The sequence below is a fragment of the Vitis riparia genome, chromosome 19, assembly GCF_004353265.1.
Source record: "Vitis riparia cultivar Riparia Gloire de Montpellier isolate 1030 chromosome 19, EGFV_Vit.rip_1.0, whole genome shotgun sequence".
Lineage (NCBI taxonomy): Eukaryota > Viridiplantae > Streptophyta > Magnoliopsida > Vitales > Vitaceae > Vitis > Vitis riparia.
In genome coordinates this window covers 18,599,156-18,626,848 of record NC_048449.1, presented here as the reverse complement: position 1 = coordinate 18,626,848, position 27,693 = coordinate 18,599,156, and the positions used below count along the sequence as shown (strand labels likewise).

At 33.8% G+C, this 27,693-nt stretch overlaps 1 protein-coding gene across 1 annotated transcript; it reads left to right on the top strand.

The window, feature by feature from the left end:
• Positions 1-2,535: 2,535 nt before the first annotated feature.
• LOC117908486 (serine/threonine-protein kinase WAG1-like) lies at positions 2,536-4,122 on the top strand. The gene has a single exon (XM_034822092.1). The coding sequence runs from the start codon at positions 2,595-2,597 to the stop codon at positions 4,017-4,019; it is 1,425 nt and encodes a 474-aa protein (XP_034677983.1). The 5' UTR covers positions 2,536-2,594; the 3' UTR covers positions 4,020-4,122.
• Positions 4,123-27,693: the final 23,571 nt, after the last annotated feature.

Below are 27,693 nucleotides of genomic sequence, written 5' to 3'. Positions count from 1 at the left end.
TTAAAGTTTTATTTTTTATTTTTTATTTTTTTAAAATAAATAAAATTAGAGATGCCTCTAATTCTTAAAAATAAATTATTTTACAATAAAAACGACTTCCCCCATCGACTAAAAACCATGGTTTTAAAAATCAAACTTAATCAATTGATCATGGTTCCAATCCGATCCGGTGAATTAAGCCGGCGGATGGTTGAACCAGAATCGGACGTTTCAACCATTTTGAACTTTTTTTTTTTTTTTTTTTTTCACCCCATCAAAACGACATTGTTTTGTTGAGTATAAAATGTTTCTTTTCAACCCCTTGTGCTCGCCCATGCTCCAGCACTGTTCGCCCACCTTGCCGCCACCAACACGCCTCAATTGCGCTCCGACCCCACCTTCTTACTGCAGCACTACCCCTCTTCTCCTTCCCTTTCCAACTACGTGAACCTCCAGCCCCCGATCGCTCCCCGCCCCACTCTACTACTACGGCACTGCCCCTCTTCCCCCAACGCAACGCGTCCCATTTTCCCATTTCATTTCCAATTTCTTTTTAAAAAAATTTACGTTATTATTTATTAGTTCATACCCATTATTATTTGTTTTATTTTATATTTATTATTTGTTTAACTTTATGATTTTTAAAACTTGTGATTTTAATTTAAATTATGAAAAACATTATAATTTTAAATAAATTTATGATTTCAAAATAAGTTTTTGATTTAAAATTTCTAATTAAATTAAAATTATGATTTTAATTTAAAGTTCTAATTTGAAACTAATTTTCTGATTTTTAAATAATTTTATAATTTTTAAATAATATATAAATTATCATTTTTATTTTAATAATTATTTTTAATTTTGATAATATATAAAAATTAACAATTTTTTTAATTTAATGACCATTCTTACTCTAAAAATATTAGTAAAAAGACACCTAAAAAGGTAACTCATAATAAGACATCACACTCCATAAAACCACATCTCTCTTTTCTCCCACTTTCTCCAAAATTAACAACCCCGCCACATTTCGAGTACAACCTAGTTGTTGGTTTTGGTCACCATTACCATTGTTCTTGCTGTAGCTCAACTCTGCCAAAGAAAGACTCGCTACATGTCAAAAAATCCGGACTACGGTCTATTTGGGCTAAACAAATCATCTAAATAGAACTGTAGCATAGTCGGCAGTTGCCACTAATGAAATTCCACCCCTTATTAAATGTGACTTGGTGCCTAATCTCTCTAGCCCCGTAGCCCGGTCCATAATTTAATTTAATATTTTTTTTAAATTGAGCTACATTATGAACATTAAATAGATAGGTGAAAGGCATTATTGATGAATAATTCTACATAATCTAACATTTTTTTATTTATTATTAAAATCATTAAATTCAGAAATCATAAATGAAACGCAGTGGAGAAGCGACAATGTAGGCCAAATGTTTACCACGTGGCAGACACAAACTCTCTTCAGTTCAACGTGGGCCCCATCACATGCCTTCCCCTCCATCCTCTTTCTTACCCGATGTGGAATTTTCACTTCTTCATTTATGTTTTTTAATCAATATTTCTTTATATTTCCAATGAAGCAAGGCAGAAGTCGGCTACAATTTGGCGTGTCCGGCGGCTCCGCTGACTTTCGGTCCAAGATTTTTTTTTCTTCTGCTATGTTCTCTTAATTTCATAACTAACAAATAATTGTTTTTCTTGCTTCTGTTCATGGATCCAAATCTAAAATTAGGCTTATAAAATTTCTTTTTATTCTTATTCTTTTTGTTTATATCAATGTTTTGAAAATCAGATCGAATCAACAAATTCGGGTTCGATACCACCTCCCTTTCACCTTTTTTTTTTCATTCAAACAAACCCGGTTCTCCTCCCCTTTCCATTTTTTATCATTAAAAGGGCAAAACTCTAATTAAATAATTAAATTCTAGACCTCAAACTCATTAAAACTCAATACATCCAACTTGTTGCTTCATATGATAAATAATTATTTTTAATTTAAAATATATAATAATATATTTATGATGTCATCAAAGTGATTCAATTATCCATCCGATTAATGAATCATAAACAAAAATAACTTTTTTTTATTTAATATTTGATCCAATTATAAAAACATTGGTTTAAATTACTTTATATGATAATATTAAATTTTATTTTTCTCTACATTCACTTTATTTCTCGTATATTTTCATTAAAAAAAAATAATTACTGATTATTATATTTTTTTTGATATAGCATTAATTATATTTTAAATAATTTATTTCACTTCAAAATTAAATTTGGGTAGGTAAGAAGATAATAAAATATTTGAATTATTTGTGATAGAATTAAATTGATAGTAGTGGAAGTAGATGGTTTAGACTCCCAAGACAAACGCGGTTCCTAGTAAATATCTAAGTTATTTTATAATTAAAAATAAAAAGTAATTTAGGTCAACCTAACGCTCTCATTACGCCCTCTGCGAACATTATGTGCTGGAGTCTTACATTTGAGTCAACTCAGACACATCTTTATTAAAAAAACATTTGTTTTGAGCCCACTTTCCATCATCTTTCCTTTATAACAAGTCATCTGTGTTTCCACCGATCACACCAATTTTCGTAGCTATGGATGAAGAAACCTTTTTTCCATCTGATACTGATATTGATTTCAGCTTCACCTCCACCACCTCCTCCGTCACCACAGCCACCGACCGCACCTTTGCATCCTCCAGCGCTCGCACCAGCCTCGCCCGCTCCAGCCTCACTCTCAGCTTCAACGAGTCACGCCTCTCCACCTCAACTGCCGGACCCACCGCTGCGGCCAACCTCCACCATCGTCCTCACCGCAAATCTGACCCGCATTGGTCGGCAATCAACGCCGCCACTACGTTGTCGTCAGATGGAGCACTTCACCTTCGCCACCTCAAGCTCCTCCGCCACCTAGGCACCGGCAACCTCGGCCGTGTCTTCCTTTGTCGCCTCCGCGACTGCGACGCTGCCAACTTCGCCCTCAAGGTAGTGGATAGAGATGCTCTAACGAACAAGAAGCTCTCTCACGTGCAAATGGAGGCGGACATCCTCTCAGCGCTCGACCACCCTTTTCTGCCTACGCTCTATGCCCACCTCGAAGTCTCCCACTACACTTGCCTCCTCATCGATTACTGCCCCGGTGGCGACCTCCACTCCCTCCTTCGCAAGCAGCCCGGAAACCGGCTACCGGTCGACGCGGTCAGGTTCTACGCGGCCGAGGTGCTGGTAGCCCTTGAGTACCTTCACGCCACTGGCGTCGTTTACCGGGATCTGAAGCCGGAAAATGTTTTGCTCCGTGAGGATGGCCACATCATGTTGTCAGACTTCGACTTGTGCTTCAAGGCCGATGTGGTGCCTATACTGGAGAGCCGAGCTCGGACGAGACCGGTTCATGGATGTTTCGGATCGCGGGAGGCGGCAGAAGAGGTGGTGGCGGAGTTCGTGGCCGAGCCGACGGACGCGTTTTCCAGGTCCTGCGTCGGAACCCACGAGTACCTGGCGCCGGAGTTGGTTGCTGGCACCGGCCATGGCAACGGCGTTGACTGGTGGGCGTTTGGGGTGTTTATATTTGAGATGTTGCATGGAACGACTCCTTTTAAAGGAGGGAGCAAAGAAGCCACCTTGCGCAATATAGCATCGACCCGGCAAGTTAAGTTCCAAGCCAGAGATGAAGAAGAAAAGGGGGTCGGAATTACAGAAGCAAGAGACTTGATTGAAAGACTATTAGTGAAGGACCCAAGGAAGCGGCTAGGGTTCTCCAGGGGTGCGACGGATATTAAACGGCACCCTTTCTTTAACGGGATAAAATGGCCTCTGATTCGGACGTACACCCCACCGGAGGTACGAGGAGTTGCGAGGAAGACCAAGGCACACGTGAGTCACGTGACTGGGGTTCCCCGTGAAAGAGGGCATTGGTGGTGGAATTCTAAGAAAAATAAGGGGTCAAAGTACAATTTCGCTTTTAATAATAACAACTATTACTCTTATATTAATTATAAAAAGGTTAAGAAATGTGCTTAGTCGGATATTACTCTTTTTGTTGGGCTCTTGTTTTTCTTTTGTATTTTTTTTTTTAAATGTAAAGGAGAAAGGAATAGTGGGATATATTAGCAATTTTGTTGAAGTAGTGGGTCATTTTTTAGGTTTTTTTTCCTTATTATTGTAAATAAAAAAAAAATGAAAATAATGCAATGGGATAACAAATTTTGTATGTAGAGTGTTTGTTAAACCAATTTCAGATAAAATTTTATATTTATTTAAAATAAATAAATAAATAAAATATTAATTATGTAAAATAAAAATTAAATGGTATTAAAATAAAATTATTGGTGAGTTGAATTTTGCATGGTGGATTGTTGGTGTCACTAGAAGATAACATTAGTGGAGGTGTTTAGGGCTGAAATTTAAAGAAAAAACTAGAGCTCGAATGTTTGAAAAAGATGCATGAGTGTGGGGCATCACTCATTTATGGTGTGCACACCCCACTCAGCCAGGCAAACAGTTGTTAGTTGAATGGTCTTAAAAATTTATGGGCACATACAAATATTCATTTTTTTTTTCTTGTTCAATCCATCAATCGATCAATGATGTGACATGAATTATAAAAAAGTTTAATTATAAATTTATATATTTTTAAATTATTTAATTTTTATATAAAAAATTAAAATAAATTATATTAATTTAAAATAATATGTGAAAAAAAATAATTTATTAATTTTAAATTTATTTTTATTTTATTTTTTTACATTTTTGGGTAACTAAAGATAGATTTGAGTTTTTAAATACATGATGAGTGTAAGATTAAATAGTATTTGATGATGATGGTGCTTGTAGTGCCAGAAAAGTACCCATCACAATTTCCTGGACCGGTCATAGACCTCATATCCCTAGTAAATCAAATGGAATAAAGAAGAGAATTACAGATTCCAAATTTGACGTCCTGATGATAATGCGGTCCGACGAATTTACTTCTAACATTGTTTGAATCTTGCAACTGGAGTTGTGGACCAAAATAATTCTTTTTTTTTTCTTTTTAAAAAATACCCTGGTCGAGTCTGAGAAAATAATTCCTTTGTTTATATATATATATATATATATATATATATATATATATATAAATTTTTATATTTGAGTTTAATTTGAAAAAAAAAAAAAATTATTGTAGACCCCTGTTAAGATGAGGGCCCGGGGGGAGAATTGAGGGGGGTTTTCTCTTCATTTTTTTCATTGCATTTTTTTGGAGGAGCTGGGCAGCACTTGAGATAAGTGGGGGCCCCTTTTCCCTACGCATGAGACCAGCTAGATGGGACGGGCAGCCATGAAGGTGGTTAGGAAGCCATGCTACTGAGGGGATGAACAGAAAAAGGGAGGTGATGGCTTGCCCAAGAAGATAACACCGACTGCCACAAGAAAAGAAAAGGAAAAGAAAAACAGAAGAGGGAAGAAGGAGGTTACAAAGGGAGTGAGAAGAAAGGAGGGCAAAGGGATTTTTATGGAGCAAACTTAGAGTCTTGCGGGCTTTTGCTGGAGAGATACTTCCACAGGTATGAATATTATAGGCTTGTTGATTGATTTTGGCTGCTTATTATTCCTTCATATACCTTGCCAATGTATGCATGTTGTTTGGTTTGCATGAGTTTCTCGTTTGTCATGGCCATCTTTGCTCTTGGATCCCATTAGTTGTATGAGCTCCTTTCTACTAGCACCTCGAGTTCATCCACCCTTGTGCATGGGAGCCATGCAAATATGACTACGTTTTCCATACCCATCTCCACAAGGACTCCCCAAGCCGCCCCTCCGCACGCATGGGGTCCAAACATGCAAGTTGCCTTCACCATCTTCCTCCTCATACCCGCCATCACTCCTGCCGTCTTCATCAGAGGCTCGTTAGTCAGAGGCCTGGAGAGCTTCACGACTTTCCATACATGCATGGCGTCGTCACTCTCCACGCTCCCCGAACCTGCAGCCATCCACTCATCACGCCATTAGCCGCCATCACCCGCTCCGGTTATGCGCGCGTCTGCACCAGCAACCAATGGCAGCAGCACCTTCTGGACATCGCCAGACCGCTACAATTCCTCTCTTCACCGCGCCACCGCGGCTCCCCTCTTCGTCGCGCCGTCGCGGCTCCCCTCTTCTTTGCGCCGCCACGGCTCCCCTCTTCATCGTGCCGCTGGTGGTGGAAGACTCCCTTTGATGTTGATGCGTGGGTGGAAAGGCAAGCGGTGAAGAGAAGGGCTGTTTGGTTTTGCCCATGATGGCTTTAGGCTTGGGTTTGAACTTGGAGCCCAGGCCCAAGCCTATGTTGAGAAGGGCTGTTTGGTTTTGCCCATGATGGCTTTGGGCTTGGGTTTGAATTTGGAGCCCAGACCCAAGCTTATGCTGAAGATGGAGCCTTGAGTCTTGCCCATTGATGTCATTGGACCTGGGCTTAAGTTGGAGCCCAGGCCCATTTACATTGATGAAGGCCTTATGCCAATTCCCCTTATTAAAGTGGCCCATGCCCACTTCAAGTTAGCCCATCAGGTTGTCCAATTCCTAAATAATCATTTTTTTTTAAAAAACAAAACCTCTAATATCCATAATTAATTAATCAAATCATTTCCTTTTATTTGTTATCTTATTTTTACCCATTTAGTTAACTCATCTTAAAGACAATTAAAAGACAAATTATTATTGTTAATTATATTTTTATCTTGAAGCTTATATTATTCAATTTCACTAGTTTAAACATTATGATTGTTAATTATTATTATTTACTTCGTACGCATCTATTTATCATATTTTAAAAATCTCAGTCATCAAAGTTAAATTCTAATCCTTGAAAAATCCCATATCCTAATCTAATCTTTCAATAATCTATTTAAATCCCATTTTCATCAATTAAGAATTATCACCATATATGTCTAGCTATTTAAAGTCTAAAGCTTTCAAAGAAATCATGTGTCTTAATTTAATTATTCAATAATTAGTTCAAATCTCATTATCACCCATTAGAGTTAGTATCCCATATTTATATACTAATTTAAAATCCAACCCCTCAGAAATCCAATGTCCTAGCTTAATTTTCAAACTCCTAAAAATTCCACTATTCTTTTTATCCCGTTTTAAATGATTATTTTCGTTAATTAGTATTATCATCCTATATTAGTTTATTTATCCAAAATTCAATCCTTTTAAAAAGTTCCAATGTCATAATTTAATTTTCAATCCTAAAATTCTACTATTTGTCTAAATGTTATTTTCTTTAATTTGAATTAATATCCTATATTCATTTACTTATTTAAAGTCCAATCCCTCGAAGATCTAACTCCCTAACTTAATTTTTCAATTCTAAAAATTCCACAATTCGCTTAAATCTTATTTTCATTAGAATTATCCTCCCCTATTTACCTATTTATTTAAAGTCTAATCCTTCGAAAATCTCATGCCTTAACTTAATTTTTCAATAATTCATTTAAACCTTGTTGTCATCAATTAGAATCATCATCCCATATTTATTTAGTAATTTAATTTTTTAATAATTCGTTTAAACCTTATTTTCATCAATTAGAATTATTATCCCATGTTTATTTAGTTATTCAAAGTCTAATCCTTCAAAAATCCCCTGTCTTAATTTAATTTTTCACTAATTCGTTTAAATCTTAGTTTCATCAATCAGGATTATTATCTCATATTCATCTATTTATTTAAAACCTAGTTCTTCAAAAATCTCATGTCTTAATTTAATTTTTCAATCCTAAAAATTCTACAATTCGTCTAAATTTTATTCTCATCCATTAGAATCATTATTCCATATCCATTCAAAGTCCAATTTTTCAAAAACCCCATGTCTTAATTCACTTTTCAATCCCAAAAATTCCATTATTCGTCGAGATTTTATTTTTGTTAACTAGGATTCTTGTTCCACATCTATTTATTTATATAAGATCCAATTCTTCGAAAATCCAATTCATGAATTAAAACTTCAATCCCAAAAATTCTACTACCCATCTTTATTCACCTAAATATTATTCTCGTTAATTAGTATTATAATCTCATACCTACCTATTTATTTAAAGTCTAATCCTTTAAAAATCCAACGCCCTAATTCAAATTTTCAATTAGAAAAATTCCACTATTCTTTTTTTATTATTCGTTTAAACATTATTTTTGTTAATAAGTATCATTATTCCATATTTGTTTATTTATTTATTTCAATCATTAAAATTCAACTCTTCAAAACCAGATTTCCAAATTTAACCTTTAGACTCAAAAATTCCACCATTCACTTTTATTCATTTAAATATCATCTTTGTTATCATTATTATAAATTCCACGTTTACTTATTTTTTTCTTCTAAAAACTCCAATAATTAGAGTTCAATTATTCAAAGATTTGACTTTCAAATTTTAATTTTCAAAATCCCACTATTCACTTTCATCCGTTCAAATATCACTTTCGTCAAAATCCGATTTTCCAATTTAATTTTTAATCTCACAAATCTCACCATTCACTATTCATCCGTCCAAAATGTCGTTTTGATTAATTAATAACATTATTCCATATTTACCTATTTATTTCTCTTAAAAATCTCAGTCATTAAAGTCTAATTCTTCAAAATTCCAATTTCTAAATTTAGCTATTCTAAAATTCCAAGTGTCCTACCTCCGAACTTAATTTTCAGTTCCTAATGTTCCGATTACCGTATTTACCCAGTTACTCATTTGTTATCATCATTATTTTTACTACCATTTTACTTGTTCATTTCTAAAAAGTCCGCCTTCAAATCATTTTCGAGATTTCCAATTTTCATAAATCGACTTTCATAATTTCTACTTCTCAAATGACTTACGATTCTGATTTCTTTCAAAATGCAATTCCCAAAGTCCCAATTTTCACAACTTAATATTTCTTTAAGATCCTGAACCCTCAAATCGTTTTCAAAATTCTAACATCTTTCAAATCCAATTTCTAAAAATCCTCATTCTCACATTCAATCTCTAAAAGTCTAATCTCCAAATAAACTCTAAAACTCCAATTTTCTAGTGATCTTCGAGATTCCAATTTTTCAATTAAATTTCAAAAATCTAATTTTCTCCCAAATAGTTTTAATTCCACTCTGGATTTCAAGCGATCTTCTGCTCCTCTTGATTTTAATAAGCGTGAACGATTTTTTCACAATTCCAGAATAATGGAATCTGTGACATTAAGTCATACTAAATAAACGGGCTTTGGTGGGGGCCCAACATGGGTGACTTTATGATTGATTGATTGATCGCTTGCTTTGATTATCATACATGATTGATTTACCCTACTCTCTGACACACATGCGATCATTGCTAAAATTGTGTACTAACCCTCTCTATTGATAGCGCATGGCGACTCGTTGCCCAGGTATGTACTTATTTTCCCTCTAATCGTTGTCTATGCATGTCTCGGCTCTTGTGTGTGCATGATCATTCAGGATATTCATTGATTTACTCGTCAATTGCCACGTCAGCTTCATTTTATTAGTAGAGACCCGACTTTAGGGACTTAGAGAGGTGCTATGGTCTTTTTACCATACATTCCCGATAAGTAACCTGACCCTCGAGTCCGATCCGGTTTTTCGTAGATCACATTTTCCAAAATAAGGAGTCGCACTTAGGGTTTTCTTTCTTATTTTGTTTACCCTTTAAAAAACAAAACGAAAAAAAGTGGCGACTCCAAGTCATTTTCTTAATCAATAAAAATCATTTTTCAAATTAAAATCTAGCTCACCATCGAGTGGGAAACATATGAGCCGAAATACGGGGTCCACAATTATGTTTAAGTATTTTTGTAGTGACTTGTACCCAACAGTGTAAATAGCCTTCATGACAATAGGGTTAAGAGAAACCAATAATTATACAATGTTAGTATGGGTAAAACATCACAAACACTCCTCATACAAACACAATGTCTTCGTTGTGTCTTACAAAATTGCGGGATCAAACAGACATATACCACTAATAGGGCAAAACAAACCTCCACACCGTGGTTAGGAATCAACTCTATTATCATTAGTAACGAGTCACATGTAATTGTGTAGATATTGTCCGCTCTACACTTAAGGAGGTTTTCACAGTTTTAAAAAATATCTATATAGTTAAAAGGGATCCATACATATATAGCTTAACAACTTTCTTTTTTATCTGATGTGAGACATTACAAATTTGTAATGACTCGCATCTAACCATGTAAATATCTTCTACTTTGGGCTCAAAAGAGTTTTTACGGCTTTAAAACGCGTATACATGATTAGGAATGATTTATACTTATATAGTATCAATATTCCTCTTATCTAATGTAGGATATCACAATTTTTTAAAACTCATTCATATTATTTATTTCTTTATCCATCGTTATCTTTTAAATCATCTTTTTTTTTTTTTTTTTTTTTTTTAAGTTTTATCATTTGTAATTTTTTTTATATTAATCATTATTATTAAAAGGAGAAAAAGTCTTGGGATTCACTTATTTGAAAATATGGTAAATTTGAAAGTAGTTACAAAGTCAAGGACTCTAACATTCAAAGTAAAGGTATGTTTGGCAGTGTTTTTCGAATCTTATTTTTAAAAAGTGTTTTCGGTAATAAAGAATAAAATACAGTTTTTTAGTGTTTTATAAAAGTAAGGATGTTTATCAAAATGTTTTTAAAAATAAAAAACAAAAAAAAATTATTTGGATAAATTATTTATAAAAATAAATTTTTATTTTAGCTTTGTAAAAATATTGCGAATTCAATTTATATTATATAAATTTAATTTAATTCAAGTCTTATTAAAAATGAAAATAGATTTGTCATTATAAATAAATTAAAACAAGAAATAGTTTTTTTTTTTTTGTAAAACATTAATAATAATATTATAATAAAATCATAAATTATATTTCTTTTTTATAAAAAAATATATCATTTTAGCATAAACATTAGGCTTTGTGATTTTTTTGGTTAAAAATGAATGATAATAATCTTTTACAATATTTTATTTGAAATGAATAATTAATAAGGTTTAATTTTTTTTAACATGTAAATAAATCAAGTTTTTCATTTTATGTATACATTTAATACTGAATTATAAATATATTATTCTAGAATGTTTTGATTTAATTTCTAATTAATTACCTCATTTTTTAATTCAAAATTAAAAATTTTATTGAAGAATTTAAATTATTAATTATGTCTTACTTAATTTATAATTTATTTACCTAAATTCAAAAAAATTATTTGTTTGTATAGGAGAAACAATAACATGTATAGGTCTCATAATTTTTTTAGTTTTAGTCTATTATCTTTTTAATGATTAAATCTATTTTTTAAGTTTAAAATTATTTTTAAAAACTGTTAAACTCATTAATAAATTGAATACAAAGTGTCACTTGATTTGAAGTTTATTTTTATAGTGAGAAAATGTATAAAAATATAATTATGTATAAAACAAAATATAATGGAACTATTATGAACCAATTTTTATCCATAAATTTTTTGTGTTAACGAGTTTATTATTTGAATTTCAAATTATTTTTAAAAATTATTAAAATTGTTAATGAATCTAACACATTAAGTCTTATTTAATTTGGAGCTTATTTACCTAGTGAAAAAAAGAAAAAAAAAAAGATTATATCTAAAAGAGAAATAATAAAGTCATTTTAAGCCCATTTTTATCCATAAATTTTTTGTATTAATTGGTTCAATATTTGAGTTTTAAATTATTTTGAAAATTTACTCGACACTTTAATGAATCCACTACATTAAATCTTGTTTAATTTGGAATTCATTTGCCTAGTAAAAATAATAGAAAAATAAGGATTCTATGTAAAAGAGAAACAATAAAATTTTCTAGACTAATTTTTATCCATAAAATTTTTTATATTAATTGGTTTACTATTTGAGTTTTAAATTAATTTTAAAAAATCATTAGACTCATTAATGAATCCAATTTGAAGCCTATTTACCTAATATATATATATATATATATATATATATATAGATATAAATTAACCCAAACATTTAAAATAAATTTTAGTCTATGACTTATTAATGTTATTAAATTTCATGACTTTTTAGTATTATTTAAATCAATTTTTAGTTTCAAATTATTTTTGAAAATTAATAAATTTTATGCAACAAATTTAATTTGAAAAGTATTTGCTTAATGAAAAATTTTAGAGAAGTTAAAATGAGTTAAGAAAAATACATATAATTTCAAGGAAGATCATATTTTTGTTGTCTCAGTGAAAGCTTTAATGCAAACATTGTTAATTTAAGAACACAAAATAAAACAATCACACACATGGTACATGAGATTTTAATGTAGTTCGACAAACTATGCCTATATCCACAGGATGCAGAGAAAGAATTTTTTCACTATACCATAGAGAATATTACAAAGGATAGAACTAAATACAACTATTAGATTCTCGAAACAACTTGTGTTTCCCCACTTCTTGTATTCATACCATGAACCAAGAGCCCTCTCGCTTCATCGGGTATTTCCCATTCTTCCTTACATCTCTATCCACATCATATGATCTCTATAAACTTATTTCAATCTCAGAACTTTTTCCTCTTATGACAAAAAATATTTATAGAGATATTCCTAACAACTTTCCTTATTATATAAAGAAATCTAATATTACAAATAATATATCAACTTAGGAAGTATTCCATACAATATTTTTTACAAAAAAGAATCTTTACTAATTTGGAATTTGGGACACTTTCCAACAATCTCCGTCTTGGAGCAAATTTTATTAAGTCAATCTTCACTCTTTCCATGATACACTCATTTTGTCTCACATCCCAACGAGAGAGCAATCAATTCCATCTTCAACTGAAATTCCTTTTGTCATATCATTCCTAGTGTATTGATTTAACTCTTCCTAGAGTGAGGTAGTTCAAGATTTATCTCCTAAAACTTCCTCCACATTCTTTGGCCCTAATTAGGAAGTATAACATATAAGACCCATCTCATTTAATCTTGATTGTCTCCTAGTAATCACTCGCTCATTAACATTTCTTATAACATTTGAGATTGGGTGGTTCTTAGGCATTTTGGATCTATGCTTACTTCTTGTTTCTTTAAATGCATTATCTAAAGGTACACATTCATCATTATTAGGGTCAATGTTTCTTTAAGGGATATCATTAGGGTTTTCTTTTGTGACCTCCAAGTCTTTAGGGTTATCCTCGATTGATTCTTGGGTTAAAATTTGATTCTCAATTTTATCTTGATCATACCCAATGTCATTATAACCACACTAAAAGACTCTTGGGTAATATGTAAATTTTGATTATAAACCCCATAGGCTTTACTCATAGTAGAATAGCCTAGGAAGATACCTACATTAGATTTAACATCAAATTTTCCTAGGTTCTCCCCATCCCTGAGCATATAACACTCATTGCCAAATGTCTTAAAATATTTAAGATTATGTTTTTTTTCTAGTCCATAATTCATAAGATGTCTTCTTTGTTCCAAGCCTAAGAAAAATCTTATTGGTAGTATAGCATGTAGTATTAATTGCTTCTACCCAAAATTGGATAGGGGTATTATGCATGTGAATCACCCTAGCCATTTCTTGTGATACTCTTTTCTTTTTTTTAGCTACTCCATTATGTTGAGGAGTTCTAGGGGTTGAAAATTCATGTTTAATTCCTTTGGATTTGCAAAAGAGGTTAACATCCACATTGTCAAACTCATTCCCCCTATCACTCCTAATCCTTACAATTGGATGACTTATTTTCACATGTATTTTATTGAATAAAGACTTCAAATGTTCAACGACCTTAGACTTCTCCTTAAGAAAACTAACAAGAGTATCTCAAAAAATCATCTACAACCACAAAGACATATCTCTTGCCATCTCTACTTTTAGTTCGCATTAGACCCATAAGATCCATAAGAAGAACGTCTAAAGGTCTAGTGGTTCTTATCTCCTTAACCTTTTTGTGTGAACTCCTAGTTTGTTTGTCTTTCATGTACTCACCACAAATGAGTTTAGGTTCACCATTACGTCTAGGGATACCTCTAACATTTTCAATATTCACTAAGTGCACAAGGTCCCTATAGTTTTTGTGACCTAGTCTTCTATGCCAGAGTTCTGTAGGATCTAGTTTTGTTCTACTACACACAAGAGGTGTTCTATAGTTAGGATTTATAGCATACCAATTATCAATTGTCCTATGTCTTGTGGTGATTGTTTTACCCTCTTTATTGACTACCTTGCATAAGTCTTGATGAAAATTTACCTTATGGTCTTTATCACACATTTGACTAATGCTTAGGGGGTTTGCTTTGAGTCCTTCTACATATAGAGCTCCATCTAGTTTAGGATAACCAAAGACAACTATACTACTCTTACCTTTCACATGAGCCAGGCTTCCATCTCCAAAAGTAACAACCCTACCATTATAGTTTTCAAGAGAAGTAAAAGAGAATTTATCTCCTGTCATGTGTCAAGAGGAACCACTATCAAGGTACCACTCACTAGAAGATTTAACTTTAAGAGCATTAAACACAACTTGACATTTAAACCTATCATTTCTCAACTAAACGTGTTTAATCTTAAGTGGTGACCTAGAGGCGCTAGGTTGACTTATAGGCTTCTGATTAGTTTTATTCCCCTTTCCATTGTTCAAGATGTTATTTTTAAGGGAATTAAAGTCATTCATAAGCCTATTCATTTGAGTTTCAAACCTTTTAAGAAACCTAGTGTAGCATCTAAATTGAGTGTGTTTAGTTTTCTTAAAGTGTGTGCATAGTGATGTCTTTTTATGGGATTCTACTTGGTTAGGGGTATGACAAACATAGTTTCTCCACTAGAAGGAGTTTCATCTTTGTTAATGTACCCCAAACCTCTTTTGTCACCATAGGTTTTGCATTTATTATGAATTTCATCAATCACTTTAGTTCTAAGGTAAAAAATTTCATTAAGAAATGAAGAAGGTTTATCATTCTTGATCTCTTGAGTAAGGGTATTATTCTTCTCAAGGAGAGAATGATGCTCAGATTCAAGAAATCTAATCTTCTCAAGAAAATAAGTCTTGTCAACATTAAGCACATAAATCTTGTTTTTGTGAGCTTCATGAATATCATTATTTTTCATATAACTCTTAATTAGTCTTTGAGGCTTAACAACAAGATTACTCAAGAATTCAACCCTTTGTTCATTTGTAAACTCATTAGCATTATTATCATTATCACAATCATTATCATGCATAGATTCCATAGATGCAACAAAAGCTAACAAGTCATTGGGATCATACCTTGCACCTTCAAAAGTCGATGAAGCACTTTATTCAAAGTCTGAATCACTCCATGTTGCCTGCATAGACTCTTTAATATCTCTGGGGCTAGGACAATCTTGAGTATAGTGTAGTAGACATCCATAGTTAAAGTATTCAATTTTCTTATCTTTGGAAAAACTTTTTCCCTTCTTATTGGATGATTGTTCATTAAGTCTTTTTCCTATTCCAAATTGTTGGTTCTTATAGAAACTTTTATTGAATTTCATGACCTTTTTAATCCTTTTAGCCATATAAGCCAATTCACCCCTAGTTATATCATATGCCATTTCAATATCTTTCTCCTCATTTTCAGAAGCCTTAAAGACAAAGTCTTTAAAATTTTGGGAATTAAGTAGGGTCATCTTATATGTTTGAATGGAATCTACAACAAGTTTTTCAACTCTCATGGAATCGATGTCCTTGTTTTACTCTATAGTAGTTACTTTAAGTGTAAATCTCTTTAGAAAAAATCTTAATATTTTCCTAACTACCTTTGAATCTGAAATAAGTTCTTTAACATTAAATAAATAATTTACAATATCACTTAGTTTAGAATAAAAGGAAGAAAAAGTTTGATTTTCATGCATCTTAATATTCTCAAACTTAGTAGCAAGCATTTGTAGTTTAGAAATCTTTACAAAAGACATACCTTCATGAGTAACTTAAAGAATATCCCATACTTCCTTTGCACGTTTGCAATTAGCTATTTTGTAAAACTTATCTAGACAAACTCCATTAAAAATACTAAATAAAACCCTACCATTGGCTTCACTACCTTCATTATCGACTTTGTCCCATTCATGTTTAGGTTTAATTTCTCCTATTGATCTTCCTTGAGCATCAAGGATCAAGACTGGTCCCCATTGCCTTGCATCTTAAGGAAAAACATTATTCGTGCTTTCTAATGAGAATAATTCCCATCAAAATAGGGTGAATTATTCAAAGGAACACCACTTTTGATTGTTCCATATCAAACATACAAGATCAATAAAAATTTGATTTTTATCCAATGTGATTAATAGAAATTTGATTTTTAAACAATATAAGAAAAATTGGATTTGTAATCAATAAGCTAAAGAATCAATTTTTTATCCCACTCTGATACTAATTGAAAAATGGTAAAGCATGTGATACCACTTGAAAAACTATCGAAAGTCCAATAGGGAATACCTAGAGAAGGAAAGAGGGGGGGTGTTGTTGTGAAAGATTTATATGTTATATTCAATTTTTCTTATCCCAAGATATTATAGGATATTCAGGATATGAGTTAACCTTAAATCTTTATAGATAAAAATTTGATTTCTATGTTTAATAGATACCCTATGGTTTGTTAGGGATAAAATAATATAACTATAATATCTTAAATATATATTCAGATATGCTAGAGATAATAATAATCACCAAAATAACTACCCTAAAACTCAATAACAATATCAACAAACCAAACAAAATATATATTGAGAGGAGTTACTAAAACAATAATTACTCATAGGTATAACCAACCTAATAACCTTAATAACTAACTAACCAATCAATCAGAATATAAGCAGTAATAAAAAGATATGCAATGAAGCACTAAATTTTTATGTGAAAACCCCCACAAATTATGGAGATAAAAAACCACAAGGTCTAAGACCTACCAATCTAAATCCACTAGTCAAAATCAAGTTACATAGATTTACTTGACCGCTTTACCCTAAAGACTTACTCTTCAATATTTACAACTTGATCCATGCCCGTGACGCAACAACTTCCTATTGCTCCCTAGTAGATCATTCAACCACTTTGAAGGGATTAAGGTCTTCAATCCATGATTCAAATATTCAAATCCTTGAATGAGAGATCGAGAATGATGTGACACGTTAGACTTTTTCTCTAGGATTTCTAAAAAGATCTCCTCAATGAAACCCTCTCAACTAAAGTGAGATCTCTAACCCTCAAGAGGTTATTAGGGAGGTATTTAAAGGCAAATACCTAAAGAGTTTTGGTATTTTAAGTTTTCAAAAATAAAGTTTGAATGAAATTTATCTATTTCTAAACTCGACAGGACTATCATGACCACTTGAGCGGACTTTCACCACTTGAGCGGGTTGACCACTTGAGTGGTCCTTACTTCATTTGAAAAATAATTTAAAAACATTTTAAGTCTAAAAATGATACCGAACCTTTTTATATCTCAAAGGAGCCTAATATGCCACAAGCTAAACCACTTTAGACGTACCTATGACTTCTCAATGGGACAAACAAACATCCTTGATCTTCAATGGAGAGCAAGTTACTATATAAAAAGGCTTCTATGACCAAACAAAAAAAGGAATAAAATTTCCAACATATAAACAAGAATCAATGTCCTAACAATTATACTATTTGAAACATATTTTTCAATCAAAAATAATTTTTCAATCAAAAATAATTTTTTAATGAAAATACATTGATCCCCCAACAAAAATAAATACTCAAATTGATCAAATATACCCAACGAGGATGAATAAGATAAATAAAATGAATAAAATTAACCAAAACCCGCGAAAACTTAATAACATCTCAATATTATTATTATTTTTATATATAGGTTTAAAATTTTAGGGGAAATCATGTAACCATACACCAACTACAAAAAATATGGGATTTTAGAACTTTACTTTTTTATTTTTATTTTTAGTGTAAATGGAAAAAAATAGTGTCTATTCATGCACTCCTATAGTGCTTTCAAATTTGTTCCATAATTACTCTCAAAAGTAAATGACAAAGTACACACCAATTTAATTTCATCTATTGACAAGTATACGTGTCATTTATTTTTATTATCTCTCTTACCACTTGCCACATTCCCACTTTTTTTTTTCTTTTTTTTTCCTCTTCTTTTCCTCTCATGCCACCATAATTTATTGTCACCTATTATAGTTTTTGTTATTATTTTTCTATTTTCCCTTTTTATTTTTTTAATATGCTCATGTATTTTCTCATAAAACTTTTTAATTTTTAATTTTTTGATTGTCTAATTTCTCCATATTGATTGATTTTAATTATTTTTTGACATATTAAACTTAAAATGATAATATATAATAAATAGTTAATATAAAAAATTAAATAAAAACAAAAATATATAATGGACAAAAATAAAAATATTATTCCACAAATAATATACTTGATGATTTTAAATATTAATTATAATAATACATTATATAAATTAAGGTTTAAATTTAAAAATTCTATTTTATTATTTAGAAGTTTATGATATAAGATTTTTTTTATATTAATACTAAACAAAAGATTTATTTATTTGGTAAATTCTATCACATGTAAAAGTTAAAATATCTTTGTAATACTATTTTATTATTTACATTATTTTTCTTTTAATTTTCATTTTAAATTTATCATATCAAAATCTCAATAAGTGATGGTACTTTTATCATTTTTCTTATGATTTTAATTTGATTATGAATCTAACTTTTTTTGGTTAAAATATTTAATATTTAATAAAAATAAAATATAAAAGAAAATACATTTTTCATAAAAAATTGTATTTAACCTTTTATATTAATTTCATAAAAAATAGGTACATCCTTAAAAAAAAAAAAAAGGTAAATTCATGCTTAGGGGAACTGGAAATACTATCATACTTATCATGATATATATATTCCTTTGGGACCCTCAGTAAGTAATTGGAGGTCCTTTCCCACCTCAAAACAAACTTTGGAATCCTAGGTATATCCATTTTTAGAGGAACCAAGACCCCTATCTCTATTCTCATAGTTCATATATTCCTTTGAGGACCATCGAGAAGGAATTGGAGGTTGTTCCCTACCTTGGAATGGACATTGGAACCCAAGGTACATCCTAAAGATAATTTGGTACATCCTTTACAAAATTTGGTACATCTTTCACAAAATTTGGCACATCCTTAAAACAATTTGGTATATCCAATCCATGAGCTACCAGGACCTCTAAATTATTACCCATGGTTCATTTATTTCCTAAGGGATCTGATTATTACTCAAAAAGTGCTCTTTTGTAGCTTGTTATAAACTCTTTTAAACACTTTTGAGTAGTATTTATTGCCTTTTAACTCAATTGGCACATTAAGGACCCCAGCAAGTGTTACTAATCAGTTTTTGGCAAGTTTTGATGTTTTTGATAGCTTTTTGATCATTAAAACAAGCCAAGAATGAGGAAGAACTTGGTATAATCCATGGCAAAGCAAGATTGAAGCTAAATTACATGAAGAATCCAAGTTTTGGAGAGCTTCGAAGCCTTTGCCAAATCAATCAAGTATGCAAGGAAGAGAATTAAAAAAGGAATCTAACATTGAAGAATTTCGCAACCACTTGTGAAATTTTCGCAAGACAGAAGAAAATTTCACAACTCCTTTTCAGCCTTGCGAAATTTTCGCAAGTCCATCTACCCCTTGCGAAATTTTCACAACTCCATTTCTGACTTGCAAAATCTTCATGTAATCTTTAGATATTTTTGCACCGACTCCGTTAGATTTTTACCTCAAGATATTTTGTGTAATTATCTATTCTTTCATTATAATTAGCTAAAGATTTTTCAAGATATTTAAGATATCTAATTGAGAGGTTGAAAATATCTCTTTATATATATCTTAAGATATCTCTTTTTGTAATATCTATCTCAAAATCTCAGAAGACATTCTTGGGGATCACTTGTACATTTTTTAGTAAGAAATATACAGAGCTTTGCTCTACCTTACCTACTCACTTTGATTGTATTTTTCTTTCTAGCCAAACAATCTCTGAGGATGTTTTCTCAGAGGATGAGTGGCTAGGCTTTTTGTTTCTTAGACTGAAGGAAGCTAGGTAAGGGACCCGGATACAAAAGTGGGAGTTTTCCTTGTTTCAGTTTTTAATGAAGAGGAAGTTGTGACCCGGTAATGGTTTTTATATTTTTAGTTAACTTAAAATCCCTTATAATCATTTGGGCCAACACTTGGTAAGCTTTTCGGACTCAATCCATAGAGATCCATTAGTTATCTCTTGCGAGCCTCTAGGAGGTGGTTTAAAGGTAGGATTACCTAGAATAGCCAACACTTGGTAAGGTTTTGGACTCCCTAGAGACATCCATTAGTTATCTCTTATGAGCTTTTGAAGGGTAATCCAAGGTTAAGGTTCACCTTGAATGGTAAATACTAGGTGAGAGGTATGAGCCATTGCAAGATGCATCAGTGAGAGGGATTTAGCATTGAAACCATTAATGGGAAGCAACTGTAACACATTGGTTAGGAGGACAACTATAGGTTAAATCCCTAATGCGAGGAAAAGATCCGGAATCTCCCATTTTGTACAAGGAACCTGAACCTAGTGACCTGAAACTCCAAGAAACCTTTTCTTCATAATTAATATCAGTTACTATTTTTGGTTAGCTTAAGACCAAACCTTTTTTAGCCATCGTTATGTTTTCTTTTAAAGCTAACTCAAAAAAGAAAAAACAACAATATAGTTCTTTAAACTAATATCATGTGTGAAATGAAAACCCATCAATGTGGACGATCCTAGAACCACTATGCTATGCTAGCTATGCTACCCTAGTATATGGGGAATTAGGTTTATAAATTTTGTTGATAACTCCCATTTGAGGACTAAATCAAAGGTACACCAATTGGGGATGAATCAAATGGCGCTGTTGTTGGGGATGGTGCCACTTCACAGTGATATGATATTTCCAGAACACTTGTGATCTTCATCACAAGTTTGGTGATTTTTCTTTTCTTTTACTAACTCTTTTTATTTATTTCTTTTTATTTCTTTTTGTTTTTAGTTTATCTTTTATTTAGCTTTTAGTTAACCATAATTTTTTCTTTCTAGAATTGTTTTTCTTTTGTTTTCTTTGTTTTTATTTTTGTTTAAGATATTGCTAGCTGTGTATGCCATATTGGATACGAGACAGTGAGGGAAGACTTATGAAAATAAAAAATCCTCACGAAACAGAGTTGGAATTTGAAGTGGAAGTCATGGAAGCTACACCTGAAGATCAGTATAGTCAACATGCTCCAGAAGAGAATATCAATGCATACCAATCCATGAGGGACCGCATGTATCCACCTTGTATGAGTGCACTATCATGTATAGTGCCACCTACAAAGCAGCTAGTGATACGACCACATATTGTGCCACTTCTACCTACTTTTCATGGGATGGAAAGTGAGAATCCCTACCAACATATCAAGGAATTTGAAGACGTTTGTAATTCTTTCTGAGAAGGAGGAGCTTCAATTGACTTGATGAGGCTCAACCTATCTCCTTTCACTTTAAAGGACAAGGCCAAGGTCTGGCTTAATTCTTTAAGGCCAAGGAGTATCCAATCTTGGACTGATTCCTCAAGAAATGTTTCTCGACTCATAGGACCAACGGCTTGAAAAGGCAAATCTCAAACTTCTTAGCTAAGGAGAATGAGAAATTTTATGAATGTTGGGAGAGATACATGGAAGCTATCAATGGTTGTCCTCACCATGGCTATTGGTGAGCAATTTTTACGATGGTATGTCTTCCTCAATGAAGCAACTCTTAGAAACGATGTGCAGAGGAGACTTCATGAGTAAGAATCCGAAGGAAGCCATGGATTTCTTGAGTTATGTAGCTGAAGTTTCAAGAAGATGGGATGAGCCCAATGCCCGAGAAGTGGGAAGAATGAAATCTCAACCAAATGCTTCTAATGCTAAGGCTGTGATGTATACTTTGAATGAAGATACCGATATGAAAGCAAAATTTACAGCTGTGGCAAGAAGATTGGAGGAGCTTGAAGTGAATAAGATACACGAAGTACAGGCCATTTCAGAAACACCAGTGCAAGCTATGTCGTGTTCAATTTGTCAATCTTTTGAGCACTTGGTGGAAGAGTGTCCTACGATGCCAACTGTGAGAAAAATGTTTGAGGATCAAGTTAAATGTTATTGGACAATTTAAGCCCAATAATAATGCTTCATATGGAAACACCTACAATTCAAATTGGAGGAACCATCTGAATTTCTCTTGGAAGCCAAGGGCACCTCAGTACACGCAACCTGGCCAAGCACCCCCGCAAGCCTCAAGTCTTAAACAAGCCATTGTGAATCTTAGAAAGGTTGTGGGAGACTTTGTTGGAGACCAGAAATCCATCAATGCTCAGCTCAAGCAAGAAATTTCCAATCTAGACAGAATGATGGATGAGAGGTAAAATGATTTATCTCAAAAGATAGATAATCTCCAGTACCAGATCTCAAGGCTCACCAATATCAACACAGTGCAAGAGAAAGGAAAATTTCCTTTTCAACCTCATCAAAATCCCAAGGGTATCCATGAAATGGAGGCTCAGGAGGGAGAATCTTCAAAGTTGAGGGAAGTCAAAGCAGTGATCACTCTAAGGAGTGGTAAAGAGGTTGATCTGCCTACACCCAAGCCAGAACATGAACCAGAGAGTGAAATAGAGAAAGAGAAGAGAGAGGAAAGCAAAGGAAAGAAGAAAATGAACAGTACAAAGAAGGAGGACCTTGAAGCTAATGTGAAAGAAAAACCGGAGAGGACCATCAACCAAGAAGAAATGATAAAGAAACACATGCCTCCACCATTCCCATAAGCTTTGCATGGCAAAAAGTGAATCAACAACGCATAAGAAATTCTTGAAGTGTTGAGGCAAGTGAAAGTTAATATCCCTTTGCTAGACATGATCAAACAAGTTCCGACTTATGCAAAATTCTTGATGGACTTATGCACTATAAAAAGAGGGTTAAATGTGAGCAAGAAGGTCTTCTTAACGAAGCACGTAAGTTCCACTACACAGTGCAAGTCTCCAGTGAAATACAGAAATCCGGGCTGTCCTACCATATCAGTGATGATTGGAGAGACGTGTGTGGAGAAAGATTTGTTGGACTTGGGAGCAAGTGTGAATTTGCTACCCTAATCTGTCTATAAGAAATTGGGACTTGGAGAGTTGAAGCCAACATCAATCACTCTATCTCTAGCAGATAGATCTATGAAAATTCCAAGAGGTATGATTGAAGATGTCCTAGTTCAAGTTGACAAATTCTACTACCCAGTGGATTTTGTTGTTTTTGATATGGACCCGGTCGCCAAATGAACTAACTATATTCCTATCATACTTAGAAGACCATTCCTAGCTACATCAAATGCTATCATCAATTGTAGGAATGGAGTCATGCAACTTACATTTGACAACATGACGCTGGAACTCAATATCTTCTATATGTTCAATAAACAATTCCATCCTGGATAAGAAGAAGGACCAGAAGAGGTGTGCATGATTGACAACCTAGTGGAAGAGCATTGTGATAAGAAGATGCTAGAAGATTTGAACGAGAGTTTTGCGGATCTTGGTGAAGGGTTACTTGAACCCTTAGATTTGCTTGCTACTCTGCCTCCTTTGAAGTTGAGGGAAGAAATTCTCCCTTTATTCAATGAAGAGGAGACACAAGAAGCTGTTAAGGAGGAACCCCCAAAGCTTATTCTGAAGCCATTACCCACGGAGTTGAAGTATGCATACTTGGAGGAGAACAAACAAAGCCCTGTTGTTATTTCTTCATCTCTTACCACTACTCAGGAGGATTTTCTACTTGAAATCCTCAGGAGATGAAAGAAGACAATATGGTGGAAAATTTCAGATCTGAAAGGGATTAGCCCTTTAGTCTGTACTCATCATATATACATGGAAGAAGAAGCTAAGCTAGTTCGTCAACCCCAGAGAAGGTTGAACCCTCACATGCAAGAGGTAGTGTGAGTTGAAGTGCTTAAGCTACTTCAGGCCGGTATTATCTACCCCATATCAGATAGCCCATGGGTGAGTCTACGCAAGTAGTGCAAAAGAAATCAGGGATCATAGTGGTGCAAAATGATAAGGGAGAGGAAGTTTCTACATGTCTCACTTTAGGTTGGAGGATGTGTATTGATTATAGAAAACTGAATGCTTCAACAAGGAATGACCACTTCTTGTTGCCGTTTATTGATCAAGTGCTTGAAAGGGTCTCAGGCCATCTATTCTACTGTTTATTAGATGGCTATTCCAGGTATTTTTCAAATAGAAATTGTTGTTGAAGACCAGGAGAAGACCACTTTCACTTAGCCATTCGGAATTTATGCATACAGAAGAATGCCTTTCGGCTTATGCAATGCACCGATAACATTCCAAAGATGCATGTTAAGCACTTTCAGTGATATGGTGGAGCGTATTATGGAAGTCTTTATGAATGATATCACCGTATATGGAAGTGCGTTTGACGAATGCTTAGTTAACTTGGAAGCTGTGCTGAATCGATGCATTGAGAAAGACTTGGTGCTTAATTGGGAGAAATGCCATTTCATAGTACCCCAAGGGATTGTCCTTGGGCATATTATCTCAAAGAAAGACATTGAAGTGGACAAAACAAAAGTTGAACTGATTGTCAAGTTGCCATCGCCAACAACTGTCAAAGGAGTAAGACAATTCTTTGGCCACGCTGGGTTCTATAGGAGGTTTATAAAAGATTTCTCTAAACTTGCAAAACCTCTTTGTGAGCTATTGGTAAAGGATGCTAAATTTGTATGGGATGATCGATGTCAACGGAGTTTTGAAGAATTGAAGTTATTGCTAACAACCGCTCCAATAGTGAGAGCTCCCAACTGGCAATTTCCCTTTGAAGTGATGTACGATGCTAGTGACTTTGCTATAGGAGATGTTCTTGGGCAAAGAGAATATGGAAAGCCCTATGTGATCTACTATGCAAGCAAAACGTTGAATGAAGCGCAAATAAACTACACAACCACAGAGAAAGAATTGTTGGCTGTATTTTTTGTCTTAGAAAAATTCCGCGCTTACTTAGTGGGGTCTTTCATTGTGGTTTTCACTGACCACTCAGCCTTGAAATATTTGTTGACTAAACAAGATGCTAAAGCAAGGCTGATTAGATGGATTCTCGTGCTTCAAGAATTCAATCTTCAGATCAAAGACAAGAAAGGAGTGGAGAATGTGGTAGCCGACCATCTGTCAAGGCTAGCCATCGCACATAATTCCCATAGTTTGCCAATTAATGATGATTTTCCAGAGGAGTCACTTATGTTGATAGAAGTCGCTCCTTGGTATGCTCATATTGCTAACTATTTAGTTACCGAAGAAGTTCCAAGTGAGTGGGAAACACAAGATAAGAAGCACTTCTTTGCAAAAATTCATGCCTACAATTGGAAAGAGCCATTTCTATTCAAATATTGTGTGGATCAAATAATTCAGAAGTGCGTTCCTGAGTAAGAGCAACAGAGGATCCTCAGTCATTGCCACGAAAGCGCATGTGGAGGCCACTTTGCTTCTAAGAAGACAACTATGAAGGTGTTGCAATCGGGTTTTTGTTAGCCATCACTTTTCAAAGATGCCCTCACCATGTGTAGGAGCTATGACAGATGCTAGAGGCTTGGGAAATTAACACATAAGAACATGATGCCTTTGAACCCCATTTTAATAGTTGATATTTTTGATGTATGGGGCATTGACTTCATGGGACCTTTTCCCATGTCCTTTGGCTATTCCTACATCTTGGTGGGAGTGGATTACGTTTCTAAATGGGGTGAAGCAATCCCGTGCAAGGGAAATGATCACAAAGTTGTTCTCAAATTCCTCAAAGAGAACATCTTCTGCAGATTTGGAATACCCAAAGCCATAATCAGTGATGGGGGTACTCATTTTTGTAACAAGTCGTTCGAAATTCTCTTAGCCAAGTACGGGGTGAAGCATAAGGTAGCTACACCTTACCACCCTCAGACTTCTGGGTAAGTTGAGTTAGCCAACCGGGAGATCAAGAACATACTGATGAAGGTGGTGAATATGAGCATAAGATATTGGTCTGTTAAACTTCATGATTCACTATGGGCTTATAGAATAGCTTACAAGACCATTCTTGGAATGTCTCCCTATCGCCTAGTCTGTGGCAAAGCGTGCCATCTCCCCGTTGAAGTGCAATACAAAGCTTGGTGGGCAATCAAGACGCTCAACACGGACTTGAACAAAGCTGACATGAAAAGATTTCTAGACCTTAATTAGATGGAGGAATTGAGAAATGATGCTTAAATCAATTCAAACATTGCAAAACAAAGATTGAAAATATGGCATGATCAGTTAGTCTCCCACAAAGAATTCCAAAAGGGACAAAGAGTTTTGTTTTATGACTTTAAGCTCCACATCTTCCCGAGAAAGTTGAAGTCAAGGCGGATAGGTCCGTTTACTGTCCAACAAGTGTATTCAAATAGAGTAGTAGAGCTACTCAACAATACTGAGAGTTTCAAAGTCAATGGCCAACGTCTCAAGCCATTCCTGGAGCCATTTTCTTGAGACAATGAGGAAATCAACCTCTTTGAACCACATCAAGCCTGGAAAAACAAATGGTTAGATGGGCTTAGTCTATCAGAAGACACTAAGTCCATAATTTTTTTGTTTTAATATTAATTTCAAGTTTTATTGATTTAGTATATGTTTTAAATTGAAATTTCTTGCTTTAATTTTATCTTATTGTGACTTAATTTAATTTTTGATGATCAAATGCAGGGGAATTCCAAAACAGAGGAAAAACAAAGCATTTAGCAGGGCTTGCGAAAATTTCGTAACCCCAAATCCCACTTGCGAAAATTAGCAACAGCATATATGACTTGCGAAAATTTTCGTAGCCCCAAGTCTCTCTTGCGAAAATTTCGCAACTCAAATGCCACTTACGAAAATTTTGCAACACCAAATGCCACTTGCGAAAATTTCACAACACCAAATGCCACTTGCGAAAATTTTGCAACACCACAAATCCACTTGCGAAATTTTTCGCAACCCTACAAGCGTCTTGCGAAAATTTCGCAACTCAACGTCTACCTTGTGAAAATTTTCGCAAGGGCTACCAATAATTCGCAATACCGTTTTGCCTAGCGAAATCCATGCGAAAGTTGCCTTGCGAATTCCAACAGCCTCTGAATGAAAAGCCGACGGTCAGTGGGAAGCCAACGGTCAGTAGGAAAACCAAAAGTCTTTTAAAAATTCTATTTAAAGACCTCCAAAGCCTTTGTTTATTTTGCACGGCCCATTCTCTATTGCGAAAAGCTCAGCGCCACCTTGCGAAGCAGTTGTCTTTCCATTCCACGCCCCGTGGCCACCAATTTGAAGAAGAAACCTCCACCCCTAGCCCCATTTCAACCATGGTGTGCATCAGAGAAGGCCATACAGACTCGTCAGCATTTCGCGAGGCTCGGCCAAGTGCCCCTGCTCCTCAGGATTCATCTCAGGCCTCTTAGACCCTGACTGTTCCGTCTTCTGAGGGTAGGGTACCCTCTAACCCTCCTCAGCGTCGATATTTGACACGGAGACCACCAACTTCTCCGCCCCTTGAGCCATCAGTACATCACATTCCACCAAAGAGAGCCATGACCTCAGGCCTTGGAGAGACGTTTAGGC

Excerpts from the sequence above, each read along its gene's own strand:
- LOC117908486 (XM_034822092.1), top strand. The coding sequence starts at position 2,595 with ATGGATGAAGAAACCTTTTTTCCATCTGATACTGATATTGATTTCAGC.